Below are 17,118 nucleotides of genomic sequence, written 5' to 3' on the forward strand. Positions count from 1 at the left end.
AGTCCCGCGCGTCTTGTGCTGCGCGTGCGCAAGCTTTTGGGCCCTCCCGCGAAAGGGAAGTGCCTTCTCGCTTCCGTAGTGGTCTCCGCCCGTTGGGGGAAAGTAATTCCGGCTGTTGCACCATGGCGTCCATGGGGACCCTCGCCTTCGATGAATATGGGCGCCCTTTCCTCATCATCAAGGATCAGGACCGCAAGTCCCGTCTTATGGGACTTGAGGCCCTCAAGGTAATGGCACAGGGACCTGCTCGCGGTGGGCTAAGGGGAGGTGGCCGAGGCCGTGGCTCTGCGCCTGCGCGAGTTGAGGAGCGGCTCTGCCATGTGCTCCCCGGAAAGGTCGAGAATCTCCGTCTCCCTGCGGTCTCCGGCCGCTCAGCCCGCTTACTGAGCTCGGGAGAGGCCGGCGCCTAATCCTGGGCTCGGCATGTGGGGGCCAGCCAGGCTGGGCCGCCAGCGCCCTTCGGAGCTGGGCGGGGCCGCTCAGTCCGGTCGCCCGCGGGAGCAAAGCGGGACCGCCTCCCCGCCCGGCTCCTCCAGCCTGACGGCCGCGTGGGACTGCGCTCCAGTGGGAGGGCGCCGGGGAGATGCTCTGTCACCTGTCGGTTAAGGCGCTGCTGCTTAACCTTTCGCTGGTCCACCCGCAACGGCCCTTCCGTTTTGTCACTCGTAAAGGTGTGGTCACTTAACAGGGTATTTCATTTCTGAGTGCTTTTTTGCCCACCCTTGAGGAAAAATAGCGAAGAGTGAAAAACGGACGCACATAACCGTAATACAAGGTGGTGTGCAGTGAGAAGGACAGCTACGGAGAGGGTGCACATAAGCGTGGTGCTGGAGGACAGCTTTAGATCGGGGTGAGAGGTAGCATTCTAGGGAGAGGAAACGGTAGAAGTAAAGGCTTGGGCAAGAATGCGCATGGCACGTTGTAGAATGGAAGAGCCATCCGGTTTTAAGGGAGCACTGACTTCTTTAACTTACAATAGTTCCCGAAGGTGGAAGCTATTGAATGCCCAACATGGAAAATACGACGTTATCTTTGGGGAAGAAGGGGAGCCATTGAGGGGGTTTTGAGCAGAATTTCAGTAGAGCTGCACTTCAGGCAGCAAAGCTTGAGATAGACCGAAGGGAATAAGGAAGACCAGAGGGGTTAAAGAAACCAGGGCAGGGGTGCAGGTAAGAAACATCTGAGCACCAGACGTTGATAGAAAATGCAGAGGAAGGGACACTCCGAGAGGGCCTTCAGGGTTTGTTATAAAGTGAATTCATAATAGACCATTCCACTAGGTCTCTCAGGTGTCCCTGTTCACTTAGTGTCTTGGAGGTTTACTTACGCAAAGTTAGAAACAATACAGTTCCCCCATGGACTCTTTGTTTGACTTAGTGCTAGTTACACAACCTCGCGGAACCTCCTTTTCCAGGGGAGGTGATAGGCCTCCGTCAAGCTGAAGACTTGACAGTGATATTAAATGGAGTGACTTAGAGGGGCTGCACAGTGGTTGATCCATGGTAGGCACTCAGTATTTGTTTCCTTTCTAGAAAGAAAAAGTTTCAAGCTACTTGTATTATGTATTCCATTTTATTTTCCACTTAACAGGGACCTGCAGAGAAAATAACATCCAATACACACACCTGGTGTAACAACATAACTGAAACTAGGTTGTTTTGCATCAGCCATTTTGTTCTAACTGCATGCATTTGTGCCCAGAAGTCGCACACTCTGAGACAGGGTTATTTTACAAAACTGGGGACTTGGGCCCAGAGCAGTTGAGAAATTGTTCTAAAGAGCATTTGCTACTAAAGAGCATTACCATGGTCAGGGCCACCGCTGTCAGAGTCAAAGCCAGTGGTCTAGAGCAGCATTCTCAAGTTTGGCATATTGACATTCGAGGTCGGATCATTCTTTGCTGTGGGAGCTCATTTGGACAGTAACCTGGGTGTTTAAGTCTCTTAAAAGAGTTGGATGCTGTTGGTAGGCATCCTGTGAGTGTTGAGGCTCAGCAGTTTAGGGATATACACTTGCTCCCTGACCTCATAGAACGTCCAGCTAACTTGAAGAACCAAAATATGTGGAAATTGAAGGCAACGGTAAAAGAAATGTGTAGGCCAGGACGTGAACGTTTTAATGGTAATGGTCACAGTTCTTTCTCTCTGGTCATTTAGAGCCTTAAAGGTAATATGTATTTTGTTGAGATTCTTCACTTGTTTAACACTTAACTGTATAATATTTCACCTTAAAAATGCAGGCATTGACCGGGCGCGGTGGCTCACGCCTGTAATCCCAGAACTTTGGGAGGCTGAGGCAGGAGAATCGCTGGAACCTGGGAGGCAGAGGTTGCGGTGAGCCGAGATCACGCCACTGCACTCCAGCCTGGGTGACACAGTGAGACTCCGTCTCAAAAAAAAAAAAAAAAAAAGGTGCAGGCATTAGTTGGCTTAGGAAGGAATCATATTCTAAAATCCTGTAACCTAAAACAGAGCAGGCTAAGTTTCCAGGCCAGCCAGCACAATTCTGTTTTATCCATAATATGTATTATGCCTTGATGTTTGAGACTCTTCCCTCTGGAAACACACAGAACTAGCAGAAGGAAGAAAAAGGTTTTTTCCACGTTGCCGAGCAGTAGGGCAAAATAGATCTCAGGATTTCGGGATCTCTCCTATTTGCCAAATTCTTTACATCCTTTTCTTTCTGCCTCTTGCTTTCTCCTTAAAAATAATAATAGTAATAATTCTATTACTCAATTTGGTAGCTAAATGTGAAAAAAAAAAAACAGGTAACTTTTTTATTATCACTTTGACAGCTACTTACCTTCCTTAAGAGGGCCAGTTGCAGGCGGGCGTGGTTGCTCAAACCTGTAATCCTGGCACTTTGGGCAGCCAAGGCAGGTGGATCACCTGAGGTCAGGAGTTAAAGACCAGCCTGGCCAACATGGCAAAACCCTGTCTCTACTGAAAATACAAAAAAAAATGAGCAGGGCGTCATGGCGCGTGCCTGTAATCCCAGCTACTGGGGGGCTGAGGCAGGAGGATCTCTTAAACCCGGGAGGCAGAGGTTGCAGTGAGCTGAGATCATGCCACTGCACTCCAGCCTTTTTGAGACACAGCAAGACTGTCTCAAAAAAAAAAAAAAAAAGGCCAGTCAGTAACTTTGATCTATAAATATAATTATTGGGATTTCAGGTGGGTGGAGGAAGATTTTTAAAGCAAGAGCAGTTTTTCTTTTTATTTTGTAATGGGGTCTCGCCATGTTTCCCAGGCTGATCTCAAACACCTGGCCTCAAGCAATCCTCCTGCCTCAGCCTCCCAAGTAGGTGGGGTTGCAGGCTCTAGTACTGCATCCAGCTCAAAAGATTACAATTCTGCAGTAAATCATAGTGTGACAGTAAGGTGTTGTATGTTTACAGTTGGACTGTTTCTCATGAGTACGGGCCCCTCCTTATCTGCAGATGGGGAACCCGCAGATGTACAAGCCTAGATGCAAGAGACTTGAGCATCTGTGAATTTGGGTATCCTCGGGGGCCCCTGGAACCTGTTCCCCATGGATGCTCAGGGAGAACTGTGGCTCCTGGAACCAATTCCCCATGGATGCTCAGGGAGGACTGTGTTGCACAGTGGTCTTGCAAGGCCTGTAAGGTCATAGTCATACTGTCCCTCTTCTCAGCTGTAAATGGGCTGGTAAAAGAATCTGTCTCATTAATGTGTTGAAAATTCAGTGAGATAACACAAAGCACTTGGTTCTCTTTCTTTACGTAAGAATTGCTTATTAAAACTGGAGTCGTAAATGTTATAATACTTAAACCTGTCTGTTGCCCCTTAAATGTAGAAGCTTCTAGACAATAGAAACTAAGTCATAAGTGATTTTTGTAATCATCAGATGTGTGCTTTTAACCATTGAAATTATATGTAACAGTGTTTGCTTTTTCTGTTTGTTTCATTAGTCTCATATAATGGCAGCAAAGGCTGTAGCAAATACAATGAGAACATCACTTGGACCAAATGGTAAGAGTCCACCATTCCGTGTTTTTTAGCAAAAGATTTAAATTATAAAACTGTCAATATAAACCTCTCTACAGAAAGGTGGAGTATTGAGGGGAGGCATCTTACTTCCTTAACACAGCCAAAACTTTTTAGTGTATTTCAGGTTTCTTAAACATGGTTATAATCGTGTGCAATATTAGGTCGGACCTTTTTTTTTTTTTTTTTAACATGTAACATCATTTCATTAGCATTTTCCAAATCATAGTTGTCTTTTGAGATTAACATTATACTTAATGATGCTCCATAATTTTTTGCCAATTATGTTAGCCAATCTAAAAATGCCTTCATGCAGCTACTATTTTGTGTATGTTGAATTATTTGTATATAATAAATTGCACAGATAAGAGCTGGGTCAAGAGGTCTTTTTTTATAGTTTGTGATATTGGTTGCCAGTTTTTTGCCCAAAGCCTACTAAACGTTGTTTTTTTAGGGCTTGATAAGATGATGGTGGATAAGGATGGAGATGTGACTGTAACTAATGATGGGGCCACCATCTTAAGCATGATGGATGTTGATCATCAGATTGCCAAGCTGATGGTGGAACTGTCCAAGTCTCAGGATGATGAAATTGGAGATGGAACCACAGGAGTGGTTGGTAAGAAAAGACAAAACATCCTTTCTCATTTAAGAGACGTCATTTAAGACCACAGGGCTAACATGCCTGCCGAGATTGTTGTCTCTGAATCAGAGCATGAGGAGACAGACAAATCCAAATTGAAAACATGCTACAAAACAAATGTCCTGGACTTTCAAAACTGACAGTGTTACAAAAGAACAGAAAGAGGGCTGGGGATTGTTAGGCATGGAGAAATGTGTAATGATTGATTGGACACTGATTTTGCTTGTCTTTTAAGCTATAAAGGATGTTTGGGAAACGTGGAAGAATTTGATTTTGGATCATGTACTGCAATGCTGAGTTTCCTGAGTGATCTGTGACCATTATATTGCAGATGTGTAGGAGAATGCCCTTCTTCTCAGCTGTATACCTAAATACTTAGGAGTGACATGTCATGGTTTCTGTAACTAATTCTCAAATAGTTGAACAGAAACAGTATGTACATGTAGAGAAAATGTGGCAAAATGTTAATAAGTAAACTGGTATTCATTTTAGTATTGTACCTTTTTTTTCTGAAGATTTGAAATCTTTAAAAAGTTGGGGAGATTGAAGACAAAATATCAGTAAGGTTACCTTTTCTGCAGATGAAATTTGAATTCATTCAACAAATATTTATTGGATACTATTGTATGCCAAGCACTGTTCTCGGTGCACTTGGAGAGCTGTAGATTTAAACAAAATTCATCTTTGCGACCCTAAAATGAGGAGAAAGGAAGATGGGGGTGGGGGGAATAAATAATAAACACATGTTTTAGTCTCATCACCAGGGTGAATTTCACTGAATAGACCCTGGCCCAGGAAACATAATAGCTTTTTACCTCTTAGAAAAATGTTCTTTTTACATTATATTCTTTAGTTACGTTCTTCACATGACTGAGGGTTGAATGTTCATCTGTAAGGGGACACATGTCCTATTTGACCTTCGCTAGAACTAAAACGAGGCTTTGTTTTAAAAATACAGGGCTTCTGCCTCTAAGATGACTTGCAGGTTAATTCTAGAAGCTGCTTCTTTCCATGATAGCATCTAACTTGTGCTGATTATACTAAAAGTGAAGTTTTGTTGTTTGCCTGAACTGATTGTCTGCTGGCTTATTTGCAGTCCTGGCTGGTGCCTTGTTAGAAGAAGCGGAGCAATTGCTAGACCGAGGCATTCACCCAATCAGAATAGCCGATGGCTATGAGCAGGCTGCTCGCGTTGCTATTGAACACCTGGACAAGATCAGCGATAGCGTCCTTGTTGACATAAAGGACACCGAACCCCTGATTCAGACAGCAAAAACCACGCTGGGCTCCAAAGTGTACGTTTCAGTAGATGATATGATTACCCATTTGTAGAGGAGGCAGTTTGTTTGCCATTTCTTAAAGGCAACACAAAATGACCACTGGTGGATTTGTATCGATTTGATTATTTGTTTTGATTACTTGGTTTTGCTTTGTTTTTAATGTAGATGTAGACAGATGCATTTTGTATTTAAGTTGAGAACTGAATTTCTAAGTTCAGGTATAAATCCCCTTGACAATATTTGCAAAATATAGTTATTTTAATTTAGCAGAATAGGTTGTGTTAAAAATCAGCTAAGGCTGGATGCAGTGGCTCATACTTATAATCTCAGCACTGTAGGAGGCCAAAGCAATAGCTTGCTTGAGCTCAGGAATTGAAGACCAGCCAGGGCAATGTAGTGGGACCCCATCACTACAAAACAAAAAACTAGCCAGGCATGGTAGCACACACTTCAGGAACTCCAGAGGCTGAGGTGAGAGGTCAAGGCTGCAGCAAGCCATGATCATGCCACTGCACTCCAGCTTGAGCAACAGAGCGAGACCCTGTCTCAAAAAAAAAAAAAAGTCAACTAGAAAGGGTCCTACCTGGAGGATATGTGAATTTTCTTAACACTTCTTTCTATAATTTCTTTGCTGGGGAGCCATTGGGGGTGGGTTCCACTTTTTATTCAGCAAATTGCCGATCCAAAATTATAATTTAGTAAAGAGAGTCTTGAAAGCGACTTGTCTCTGGTGTTTTCAGCGTTCGTGTAATGTCCGTTTGCCAGGCTTACTGCCAGGTCTTAGGGGCACTAAGACACAGCTCTTCTCCCAGGAGACTCTAAGCAACCTCAGCCAAGGGGTGCACTGATTATGTACAATGCCAAAGACTTAAGGTCTGTTGCCGTAATATAACATAAAAATCCAGTGTAAGCTGCTTTATTACATTATATTAAATCAGTGAGAGATGTTTTCAATTGTGTGCTTGTGGTGGTTTTAGCAAAAAGGAATGAGGGATCTTCTAAACTCAGAGTAGTCAGGGAAAATGCAGGAAAAGTGTCTGCTTCTGTTGCCTTTTCCCCTGAGCAAAGCCTATGTTAGAGCAGAAGCCTTCAGCAATGCCTGCTGTCCTCCTCTAACCACAGATCTCAGCAGAGACTAGCTCCCTAGGCAAGAGTGAGTACCCTAGGGGTAGCCTCTTGTCACAAGTATAACACTTATTTTCTCATGAAAGGAGGACATCATCATTACTTGAAGTGTACAAATCAGTTTTCTTGTTGCTTTATAAGTTGGCCTTGTTCTGTTTGCAAGTATTAAGTAATCTACTTAAGATACAACATGTTTACTTTCATGGTTCTCTTTTATAGATAACCTGTGATTTCAGACATTATTTCAAGTGCTAGGTTTCCCTAGTTGTTTTTCTTGGCTCAAAAATTAATTTATTGAGCTGTCTATTCACATGTTTCAAAGCTTTCAAAAAGGTAACACCCTCCATCTATAATGGATGTTGTGGTGAATTCTTGGAAAGTTTAAATGCCCTGTCCAGTCCTTTCAGTTCCTGGTTAGTGCTACACTTCATTGAGATAAGAGTGACTCTTCCTGAGTGATTACTTACCTTTCCCATTCTGTTCTGAACTTGTAAAATAGTAACAGTATTCTGTAAAAGTGCTGCATTCTAAGAAGACCTTAATTCATGCCAGACTACAGTGGTTTCTTGAGTACATTCATAATGGAAGGAAATAGTAAATTTCAGAGTTAGCGAAAATAAAGATGTAATTTTTTCCTATCTAAGTATACAGTCCCCTTTAGGGCCCATGGATCACAGGTTAAGAATCTGCCCCAGACTGTTGAAAATGCAGGTTGAGATGGCATTCCCCTCTAGAAGACTCAAAACATCATTTGGTTTATATCTTTGAGTAACATTGTGTTATGTGGCCTGCTTTGGTTGCAGTAATTGTGAAACCAATGAAGTTTGTTTTGTGGTGTTTTCCCCAGGGTCAACAGTTGTCACCGACAGATGGCTGAGATTGCTGTGAATGCCGTCCTCACTGTAGCAGATATGGAGCGGAGAGACGTTGACTTTGAGCTTATCAAAGTAGAAGGCAAAGTGGGCGGCAGGCTGGAGGACACTAAACTGATTAAGGGCGTGATTGTGGACAAGGATTTCAGTCACCCACAGATGCCAAAAGTGAGCCATTGCATCTCACAGCTTCGCACTGTTGGTTAACTCTTAATTCCACCAATTAAAATGTCTTTATGTTCCCCCATAGAAAGTGGAAGATGCGAAGATTGCAATTCTCACATGTCCATTTGAACCACCCAAACCAAAAACAAAGCATAAGCTGGATGTGACCTCTGTCGAAGATTATAAAGCCCTTCAGAAATACGAAAAGGAGAAATTTGAAGAGATGATTCAACAAGTAAGTCTTACCAGAGTCCTCAGTGGAATTTAAACTCCCAAAGGGTACAGTTAGTTAGGTTTGGTTAGTAAATATGTGTAGTCTTTCTTCAGTTCTAAAACATACACAGGAAAAAACCAAATTGCATAGAAAGGCATAAACAGGGAAGAATTCTAATTTTGTCTTAAAATGGTAGCGTGTTCAGGCCAGGTGCAGTGGCCATGCCTATAATCCCAGCACTTTGGGAGGCTAAGGCAGGCAGATCGTGAGATCATCGAGACCATCTGACTAACACGGTGAAACGCCATTTCAACTAAAAACACAAAAAATTAGCCAGGCGTGGTGGCAGGCACCTATAGTCCTAGCTACTCAGGAGGCTGAGACAGGAGAATCGCTTGAACCCAGGAGGCAGAGGTTGCAGTGAGCTGAGCTTGCACCACTACACTCCAGCCTGGGCGACAGAGCAAGACTGTGTCTCAAAAAAAATGGTAGTGTGTTCAGGGTCCTGAAAGAAGTGACCCTGTTACCTAAAGCTGTGCTTTCAATTGTACATATTATATTTGCCCTCCTGGACAAATTTAACGTAGCTTACCTTGCCTTTAAGATTTCTGACTATACCTTTTAGGCAAGAGTTAATGAGTAACTGGAGTTAAACCAGAATGCACTCATAGTAATCCCAGTTCTTTGCTCAGTTAAGTCTAGTTTGGGTTCATGAATACCTTAGCGTAGGTGTGCTTTCTCTCTGACGTAGCAACTCCTCTTTGGGGGCTCCGTCCTTGGGAGTTGAAAACACCAGTACTCAAGAAGACAGGAACGTGGGTTGGTTAGGGTATTATTTATCATAGCAAACCAACTAGAGACTATTTTCATGTCTGTTCTTGGGAAAGTTGTTGAATGTACTCATTGATGATACGGTTCTTTGTGCCTAAGACATACCAGGCTCTGTTGTAGGCACTAAAGGTACAGCAGGGAATGAAGCCAAGCTCGTGCTCTTGAGACACAGATAAGACAAAGGTGGGTACAGCTCCATTACAGACACTGGTCAGAGACATGACCTGTAAGGAGAGGCCAACATTGGGTGAGAGCAGTGCCCCTGGGGGAGGAGCATTCCAGGCTGAGGACAGATGGGGATGCTCTTGAGCCAGGAACATTGTTGGCTTGTACAAGGAAGAGCCAGTCTCAGGGATTGAAGCATGCTGGCAGGAGCTTATACATAAAAGGCCATCATCTGGGCCGGTGGGACAGTTTTCATGAGAATGGTGCCTCAGCTGTGCTGGGGGGTCACAGATAAATTGAGAGGCCAGGGATGTTACTGGATCATGCTGGTGAGGCGCAGGTTGCTGAGAATGAGAAAGGAATGATGATGGGGCTAGATGCTAAAATGTTAAAGAATGAGAGGCAGGGACCCAAAGAGGAACACTGTAGGTGACTGAGGAGCAAGAAGGACCCCTCTCCTGTTCTGAGCATGTGAGAGGGAAAGCAGCTGCCATCTGAGGAGGGTTGCAGGGGCAGGTTGGTTTTCAGGGGTTGTGACGGAGAGATTGTATAAGGAGGCTGCTGTTCTGGACTGAGTTCCAGAGGGTCAGGGAAGGAAGAGAGGGAGAGCCAGGCAGTAGCAGGTGGTCTGGGAGGCCTGATGGAGACAGGTAAGCCAGAGTTGTGGGGCACAGTGTGGCAGTCCCAGGTGAGCACCAGAGGTGGGGTGGGCAGCCTGATCGTTGCCCTCCTAATTGGGAAAAGTGACTTTGCCATTTGCAGGTCGGGGTAAGGGTGCTTCTTACTGGAAGCAGGGTTGCCTCTGTGAGTGCCCGAATTAGTTTATGGATCCACTGAGGATTGTCCACTCAGGTGAGACAGGCAAGTTGCAAGTGGTTCATAACATTGTTTGTTTAAAACATACTCAGGTGAAACTACTCTGTAGGTGTTTGTGACAGGACAGAGCTGTTAGCCGTTTCCCCATGGTTGGGGAAGGGTGTTAGCTTTGTTGACGTTTCTGTGGGTTTTGCCTCACTGTAACAATAGAGTTCAGCATGAATTACTGCTTGTGGTTTTTAAAGCATAAACAATGAGGTGATCCCCATTGATAAAATATTCACTATTTAGAATTTGGAACTGACAGAAAAGTGGACACTTGTCTATTTCCTTCCTTCTCTTTCCTTTGCTTTTGTGTTTGAGTGCACCTGCCTTAGACCCAACTGTGCCTCTCCTTTTTTCAAACATTGTAATGAAGAATAAATACCCACTTTCTCTTAATACGATTGTGGTGTTTCTTTTCCTAGATTAAAGAGACTGGTGCTAACCTAGCAATTTGTCAGTGGGGCTTTGATGATGAAGCAAATCACTTACTTCTTCAGAACAACTTGCCTGCGGTTCGCTGGGTAGGAGGACCTGAAATTGAGGTAGGATGTTCCAAGTGAAGAGACTTTGAGAAGTAGGGGTTCATCTTATGTGTTGAGGGGTGTTTTGATAGCCCTGCCTTAAATAACTGCATCACACCAAGGCTGGCAGATGAGGGGAGGGTGAGCTGGGAGAGAGGAAAGCGCTGGAATCTTTGTTACTGTTTGGATAACAGTGCTGTGTGTTTCTGGTGTTCCCTGGCATTTTGAAATTCTCTCCCTGTGTTGTCTCACTTGGCCCTGTCGTTGACTTACTAAGGCTGGAAGACCTGGTCTCATCCAAATACTAATGGCAGTCCCAGGCAACGGTGCCTCGGTGGTTCTCACTGCAGCGCAGTGCAAGGAACATGCAGCCTGGGTTCCCAGAGTGAGGGAGGGCTGCACAGAGGGGAGATGAGGGTATGAGCTTAGGGGACGGGCGCCAGGTGATAGATCCGGGCAACACCAAAGCCCCAATCAAGACGTCCAGCTCAAGAGCCTTGTTACCTAGCAAGGTGCTTTGGGTTGAACTGGAGATGTCTTGGTCAAAGTGGGGCAGCAGTTCTAGTGAACAAGTTGGTCTTAGATCAAGTTTTGCTCATTTGTGGCCCAGTTTTGAAAGTTAACTTCACCAGTACTGTCTTCATCCTTCTCCCTGACCACCCCAATTAGCTGATTGCCATCGCAACAGGAGGGCGGATCGTCCCCAGGTTCTCAGAGCTCACAGCCGAGAAGCTGGGCTTTGCTGGTCTTGTACAGGAGATCTCATTTGGGACAACTAAGGATAAAATGCTGGTCATCGAGCAGTGTAAGAACTCCAGAGCTGTAACCATTTTTATTAGAGGAGGAAATAAGATGGTGAGAATTCAACTATTTGTCCTATACTGTTGTTTATTTTGCTTCATGGTCTGGCTTTTTTGCCTGTGTGTATTTAACAGAGACACAGTCACCATAAGAAAAATAATCATGGTTCTCGAACAATGACGTATCATGGTGTAAAATTACTGAAGACCATGTTAAATTGTTAATTTCACAAGGCACATTTGCCTTTCTGCTGTCCCTTATAGTATACAATATACACTATGAGATTTTTATATCTTTTTAAATACTTAAACACAGTTTAAATATTCAAGTCCTGGATTTTAGAATGTTTGATACAGTTACATTAGGGGTTGGTTAAACTGCTAGTCCTAGCAACATAAGACTCATTTTAATTACAATATGGTATTATTACCAAGGATGACTTACATCTGTCCCTTAGGTAGAAAAAGGGAACCCAAGTGAATAACCATTGACAATCTCTGTTCTTTGAGAATGAGTTTTTAGCACATTGTGATAAATCTTTGCGAGTTTTGTCAGTTTTTGACTCTTGCTTGACCGTGTATCCTAGAATGAGTCACTGGCCGCCTCTGCCTCTTGAATTTTGTTAACTACATTGCAGGAAGGAAAGCTAGCAAGATAAATATTATCCGATAGTGGAGGCCATCTAAATATTAGAGCACAGCCTCTCTGTCTTTAAAAAGGTGCCAGATACTTGGCTGTAAATTGACTAGATCTTGATCACATTAATTCAGGCAAAGCTGTTTTCCTTAGATCATTGAGGAGGCGAAACGATCCCTTCACGATGCTTTGTGTGTCATCCGGAACCTCATCCGCGATAATCGTGTGGTGTATGGAGGAGGGGCTGCTGAGATATCCTGTGCCCTGGCAGTTAGCCAAGAGGCCGATAAGGTAAGGGATATGTGCAGACTTAGTCAAAGATTCAGGCCTCGCTGATGGTGGAGACTGTGAAGCTGCGGAACAGCGAGGTGCTGGATGCAAAACAAGCATCGTGAGCTGTGTGTAGGTGACAGGTGTTTTAATCTAAGTTAATTCCCACGTTCCTGTATTCAGATTCTGGTTACCATAAACTAGCATTTCTCAGCTGTTTTCAGCCAGTTCGTCCTTGAAATAATAAATCTATAGTCTTTTAATGTTATTTGAAATTCAAAATTAATATTATAACTTAAAAATAAAGCCGTAAGAGCTGCTGTATTTTGAGACATCTCTCACATGTATGTATACCCTCTGCCTGTATTCTGTGGTGACATTATAATATTCTAATAGATACAAAAATAAAGACAGCCTGTTCTTATAATTCTTTGTGAGCTGACTTTTCAAAGTATGTGATACAGTTGTGTTTTCAAGGTGCCGCTGGGTTGTTTTGTTTCGCCAAGTGCACTCACCATACTTCTGTACCTTTCCAGTGCCCCACCTTAGAACAGTATGCCATGAGAGCGTTTGCCGACGCACTGGAGGTCATCCCCATGGCCCTCTCTGAAAACAGTGGCATGAATCCCATCCAGACTATGACCGAAGTCCGAGCCAGACAGGTGAAGGAGATGAACCCTGCTCTTGGCATCGACTGTTTGCACAAGGGGACAAATGGTGAGGAGCTGTCACGCCTCTGCGTGGGGTGTCTGATTTAAACTGAATAATCATCCACTGTATGTGCTGTGAGATGATGGTGTCTTTTTAAATATGTAAGCCCACTTCAGGTGTTCAAGTCCTGAATTTTAGAATGTTTGATTGCCGTAGGAATTGGTTAGACTACTAGACCTAGCAACATAAGACTCATTGTAATAACAGTAAAGTGCATATGGTACTATCACCAAAGATGACTTAGGTTTTAATCTCTGGTTTTTGGGAAGTAATGCCTTATTGCTGTTTTTACACAGATGTCTGTCAGTGGGCAGCATATATGTAACAGCTCTGAAGTGGGCTTTAGTTCACAGTTCACTGTGTGGTTAATCCTGCACACTGTGGAGTGTTTTCTAAATGTAATATATAACCTCTGTAGCCACTTGTGTAGCTCAGCTCCCAAAAAGATATGGTGGCCGTAGCTTGTTGAAACAGTGGTCTCAGGCATTTCTGTACTAAATCAGGCCATGTCTGTAATCCATCCACAGAATGACAGCTTTTGCTTAAAGGTATAGGTACATTCTGCTTTCCATGTTCATATTCCAAGGGTTTCAATAGTAGCAACTCTTTGTGAGGCAAACATGTAATGTTTCTAACTTAAATGCCTGGCTGTGCTCAAATTTAGCATTTCTAGGGCCGGGCACAGTGACTCATGTCTGTAATCCCAGCACTTTAGGAGGCCAAGCCGGGTGGATCACCTGAGGTCAGGAGTTTGACACCAGCCTGACCAACATGGTGAAACACCATCTCTACTAAAAATACAAAAATTAGCCGGGCCTGGTCAGGGCAGGCACCTGTAATCCCAGCTACTCGGGAGGCTGAGGCAGGAGAATCGCTTGAACCCGGGACGCAGAGGTTCCAGTGAGCTGAGATCGCACTGTTGTACTCCAGCCTGGGTGACACCTGTCTCCAAAAAAAAAAATTAGCATTTCTAGATCTTTCTTGGAAATATCTTACATTTCAGCTGTGGTCAGATTGACTTACTTTAGATTTCCTAAGTTAGGGTATGGATACTTTGTGGGATAAGATGTTCCTGAAAAATGTCACCCTGTAGCTAGTCATTGAAGACAGTGCCCTCCCAACAGCTCTCTTTACCAGGTGCGAGTTCCAGAGTGTCCTTGGAAGTAATGAAATTACATTCCTCTGAAAATGAAATATAACTGAAATTAGTGGCTTCCTGCTTGGCTTCCAGGAGTTTGTATTTCTTAAGTCTTACTGTGATTCCCTAAATCAGAAAGAGTTGGTTATTGATAGTTTATTGTATGCTATTTTAGGATAATCAGTGTCCTTGTATTTTTCAGATATGAAGCAACAGCATGTCATAGAAACCTTGATTGGCAAAAAGCAACAGATATCTCTTGCAACACAAATGGTTAGAATGATTTTGAAGATTGATGACATTCGTAAGCCTGGAGAATCTGAAGAATGAAGACATTGAGAAAACTATGTAGCAAGATCCACTTCTGTGATTAAGTAAATGGATGTCTCGTGGTGCGTCTACAGTTATTTATTGTTACATCCTTTTCCAGACACTGTAGATGCTATAATAAAAATAGCTGTTTGGTAACCATAGTTTCACTTGTTCAAAGCTGTGTAATCGTGGGGGTACTATCTCAACTGCTTTTGTATTGTATTAAAAGAATCTGTTTAAACAACCTTTATCTTCTCTTCAGGTTTAAGAAACGTTTATTGTAACAGTAATTAAATGCTGCCTTAATTGAAGGGGTTTGGGTGGATTTTTTTTTCTAAAAATAAGCTGTAGGGACTATTTTAACAGCTTAAACAGGAGCTCTCAAGATGCACTTTCGTATTGAGAGGAATATGGGCTTGATCCTCTTCCTATCTAAATGGGTGGGCCATTTGATTGTAGAGGGTCCACCACAGAATTATGGGATACCTTAAGTGCTGTTACTAGGTTGCTCACAGCCTAACCTAGCGTGTTGTTTAGGGCTGATGGAGACCCATGTGAGCCTTTGCTTTCCTCTGGCCCCGGCCCCACCCTGAACACAGCTCATATGCAGAATCAGGACCAGCATGTGCAGAGCTGGCCACCAGCACAGGCTTAGGGCAGTTCAGAACCCACTTGTTTCCCTATCAGAGGGACACAGTGAAGTGGAGGTTAAAGTAAATTACAGGAAATAAGGGAGAAATCTTGCAGTTACCATGTTCAGATAGAGTGACTGAAATTAATTGTACTTACTAAAGTATTAACTAGCTAACAGTGATGGGCCAAGACGCTCCGAGAACTCTACCAGGATTGTCTGTTCTGACAACCCAGTGAGGCAGATACACTTTCTTACTGCTCACATCTTACAGGTGAGTACTCATAATTGGCCAGCATCTCACCACCAGCAAGTAGTAGGGCCAGGTCAATCCCAGGCAGTCTGACCCCAGAGTGGCCCAGTTCATCCCCTACCCTATTCTGTTATTTGCTTGTTAATGATTCTCTAGATTTTCTAAAATAATGTTTCTTAGCATCGTGATGATAAAGCTCATGATGAACTTTATCACTAGTTATGCCACCTTAACTAGTCAGATTTCCTAGAATTAGGAAATGGTGAGTCTTGTCTAAATTTGTTTAAGTGATGAATTTGGGTTACCTTCTCATGTGAACCTGGAGATTGACCAGTCTTAACTTTTGGGTCATTGTGTTTTCTCTACATTCATGCATTGGATGTTTTGCTAAATAACTCCTGTGGATTTAGGAATGTGTGCTAATAGCAATCTTCCTAATTTTCATGTTTATATGGAACTATGCAGTTGAGTATTGAAAGCTTTAAACTGAGTTTATTTACAAGGACTGAGTCTAGCCTACAGAGAACATACAGCAGCCTTCTTTGGACCACAGTCTTATCCGAGGGGTCTGTGGTTGTATCAGAAGAGCCACTAAACCAATCCCCCTTTCCAAAATTGAACCTCACAGACGTTCTGTTTTTTTTGTGATTGAGAAACTGGTCAATGAACAGGAAGACTTAGAGATGTTTCACAAGCCTTTGATTTTTGTTTCATTTATTTGTAATAAACCTCTTCCACGTGATGTCTTTTATCACGTTCCAGATCACTCAAGTTTTATTTTGCTGGTACTTTGGCCACACCCTCTCCTTCCCCATGTGGAGCAAAAGCAACTTAGGGTGCTTGACCCAAAGGCTAGATTCCCATGTAAGTCCCCATGTATTACTGCTGGTTCCCGATTTCTACACCTGCTGGATTCATTGGAGGTTTGTTAAATGTCCTGTTTTTAATTTCAGCCTACTCAATTTCTATGTGGGGGTGGTTCCAGGATGTCCTGTAGGTGCCAGATTTCATGGACGCTCAAGTCCCTGATAAAAATCGTGCTATTTGCATATAACATACATCCTCCTGTATACTTTAAATCATCTCTATTATTCATAATATCTAATATAAATGATATGTAAATGTCATACTGTATTTAGGGAGTAATGACAAGAAAAAATCTACATGTTCAGTACAGATGCAATTTTTTTCTCTGAATGTTCTCAACCTGAGGTTGGTTGAATTCAGATGAGGGTCAACTCTGCAAGCAGCCACTGTGAGGCACAAATGTCACAGGGAGGGCTAAGAGGCCCATCTCTCTGTTACATTGGACTGAATTTCTTGACTGTCATTTTCTTTCTCTAGGTGAAACAGCTCCAACAGATTGCGGGTTGGGGGGTGTGGCCAGAGGAAGGTGACACGGTAGTAACTGACTAATCAGTAATTTGTAAGCATGGAGAAGTTTCTCCAACCTAGGTGTTCCTTGCAGGCAGCCTTGGCAGAATGGGGTCATCTAAAAGCACCAGAAAAGTGGGGACCAAAGGCAAATGGCCGAGAAAGTGTTGAAGGGCAGGAAAAGTGGGGAAAACACGGCAAGGTAGTAAAAATATAAATGTGTGTGCCCTATCACTGCTCTAAATGGTTTATGTACATTAAAACTGGTTTTCAAAGTCTGCTCCATGGATCCCTCGGGGTCCTGGGTC

The 17,118-nt window shown here is 43.3% G+C and overlaps 1 protein-coding gene across 2 annotated transcripts; it reads left to right on the plus strand.

Annotated features, from left to right (window-relative positions):
- The first annotated feature begins 28 nt into the window (after nucleotides 1-28).
- Nucleotides 29-14,863, plus strand: CCT5 (chaperonin containing TCP1 subunit 5). 2 transcript variants are annotated; one of them, NM_001280305.1, is given in 11 exon segments: nucleotides 29-227; nucleotides 3,932-3,992; nucleotides 4,462-4,626; nucleotides 5,747-5,945; nucleotides 7,903-8,095; nucleotides 8,178-8,327; nucleotides 10,586-10,705; nucleotides 11,354-11,539; nucleotides 12,275-12,412; nucleotides 12,928-13,108; nucleotides 14,443-14,708. In NM_001280305.1, coding segments are annotated over 11 exon segments (1,626 nt in total). In that variant the 5' UTR covers nucleotides 29-122; the 3' UTR covers nucleotides 14,571-14,708.
- The last annotated feature ends 2,255 nt before the right edge of the window (nucleotides 14,864-17,118 follow it).

Source organism: Pan troglodytes, chromosome 4 (genome assembly GCF_028858775.2).
Source record: "Pan troglodytes isolate AG18354 chromosome 4, NHGRI_mPanTro3-v2.0_pri, whole genome shotgun sequence".
NCBI lineage: Eukaryota > Metazoa > Chordata > Mammalia > Primates > Hominidae > Pan > Pan troglodytes.

What these genes read in the sequence shown, in the direction of transcription:
- CCT5 (XM_009448790.2), top strand. Translation starts at nt 4,473, where the DNA reads ATGATGGTGGATAAGGATGGAGATGTGACTGTAACTAATGATGGGGCC. An exon ending in TTGAAGAGATGATTCAACAA is followed by an intron (nt 8,328 to 10,585) that starts GTAAGTCTTACC and finishes TTCTTTTCCTAG; the next exon opens with ATTAAAGAGACTGGTGCTAA. An exon ending in TAGGAGGACCTGAAATTGAG is followed by an intron (nt 10,706 to 11,353) that starts GTAGGATGTTCC and finishes CACCCCAATTAG; the next exon opens with CTGATTGCCATCGCAACAGG.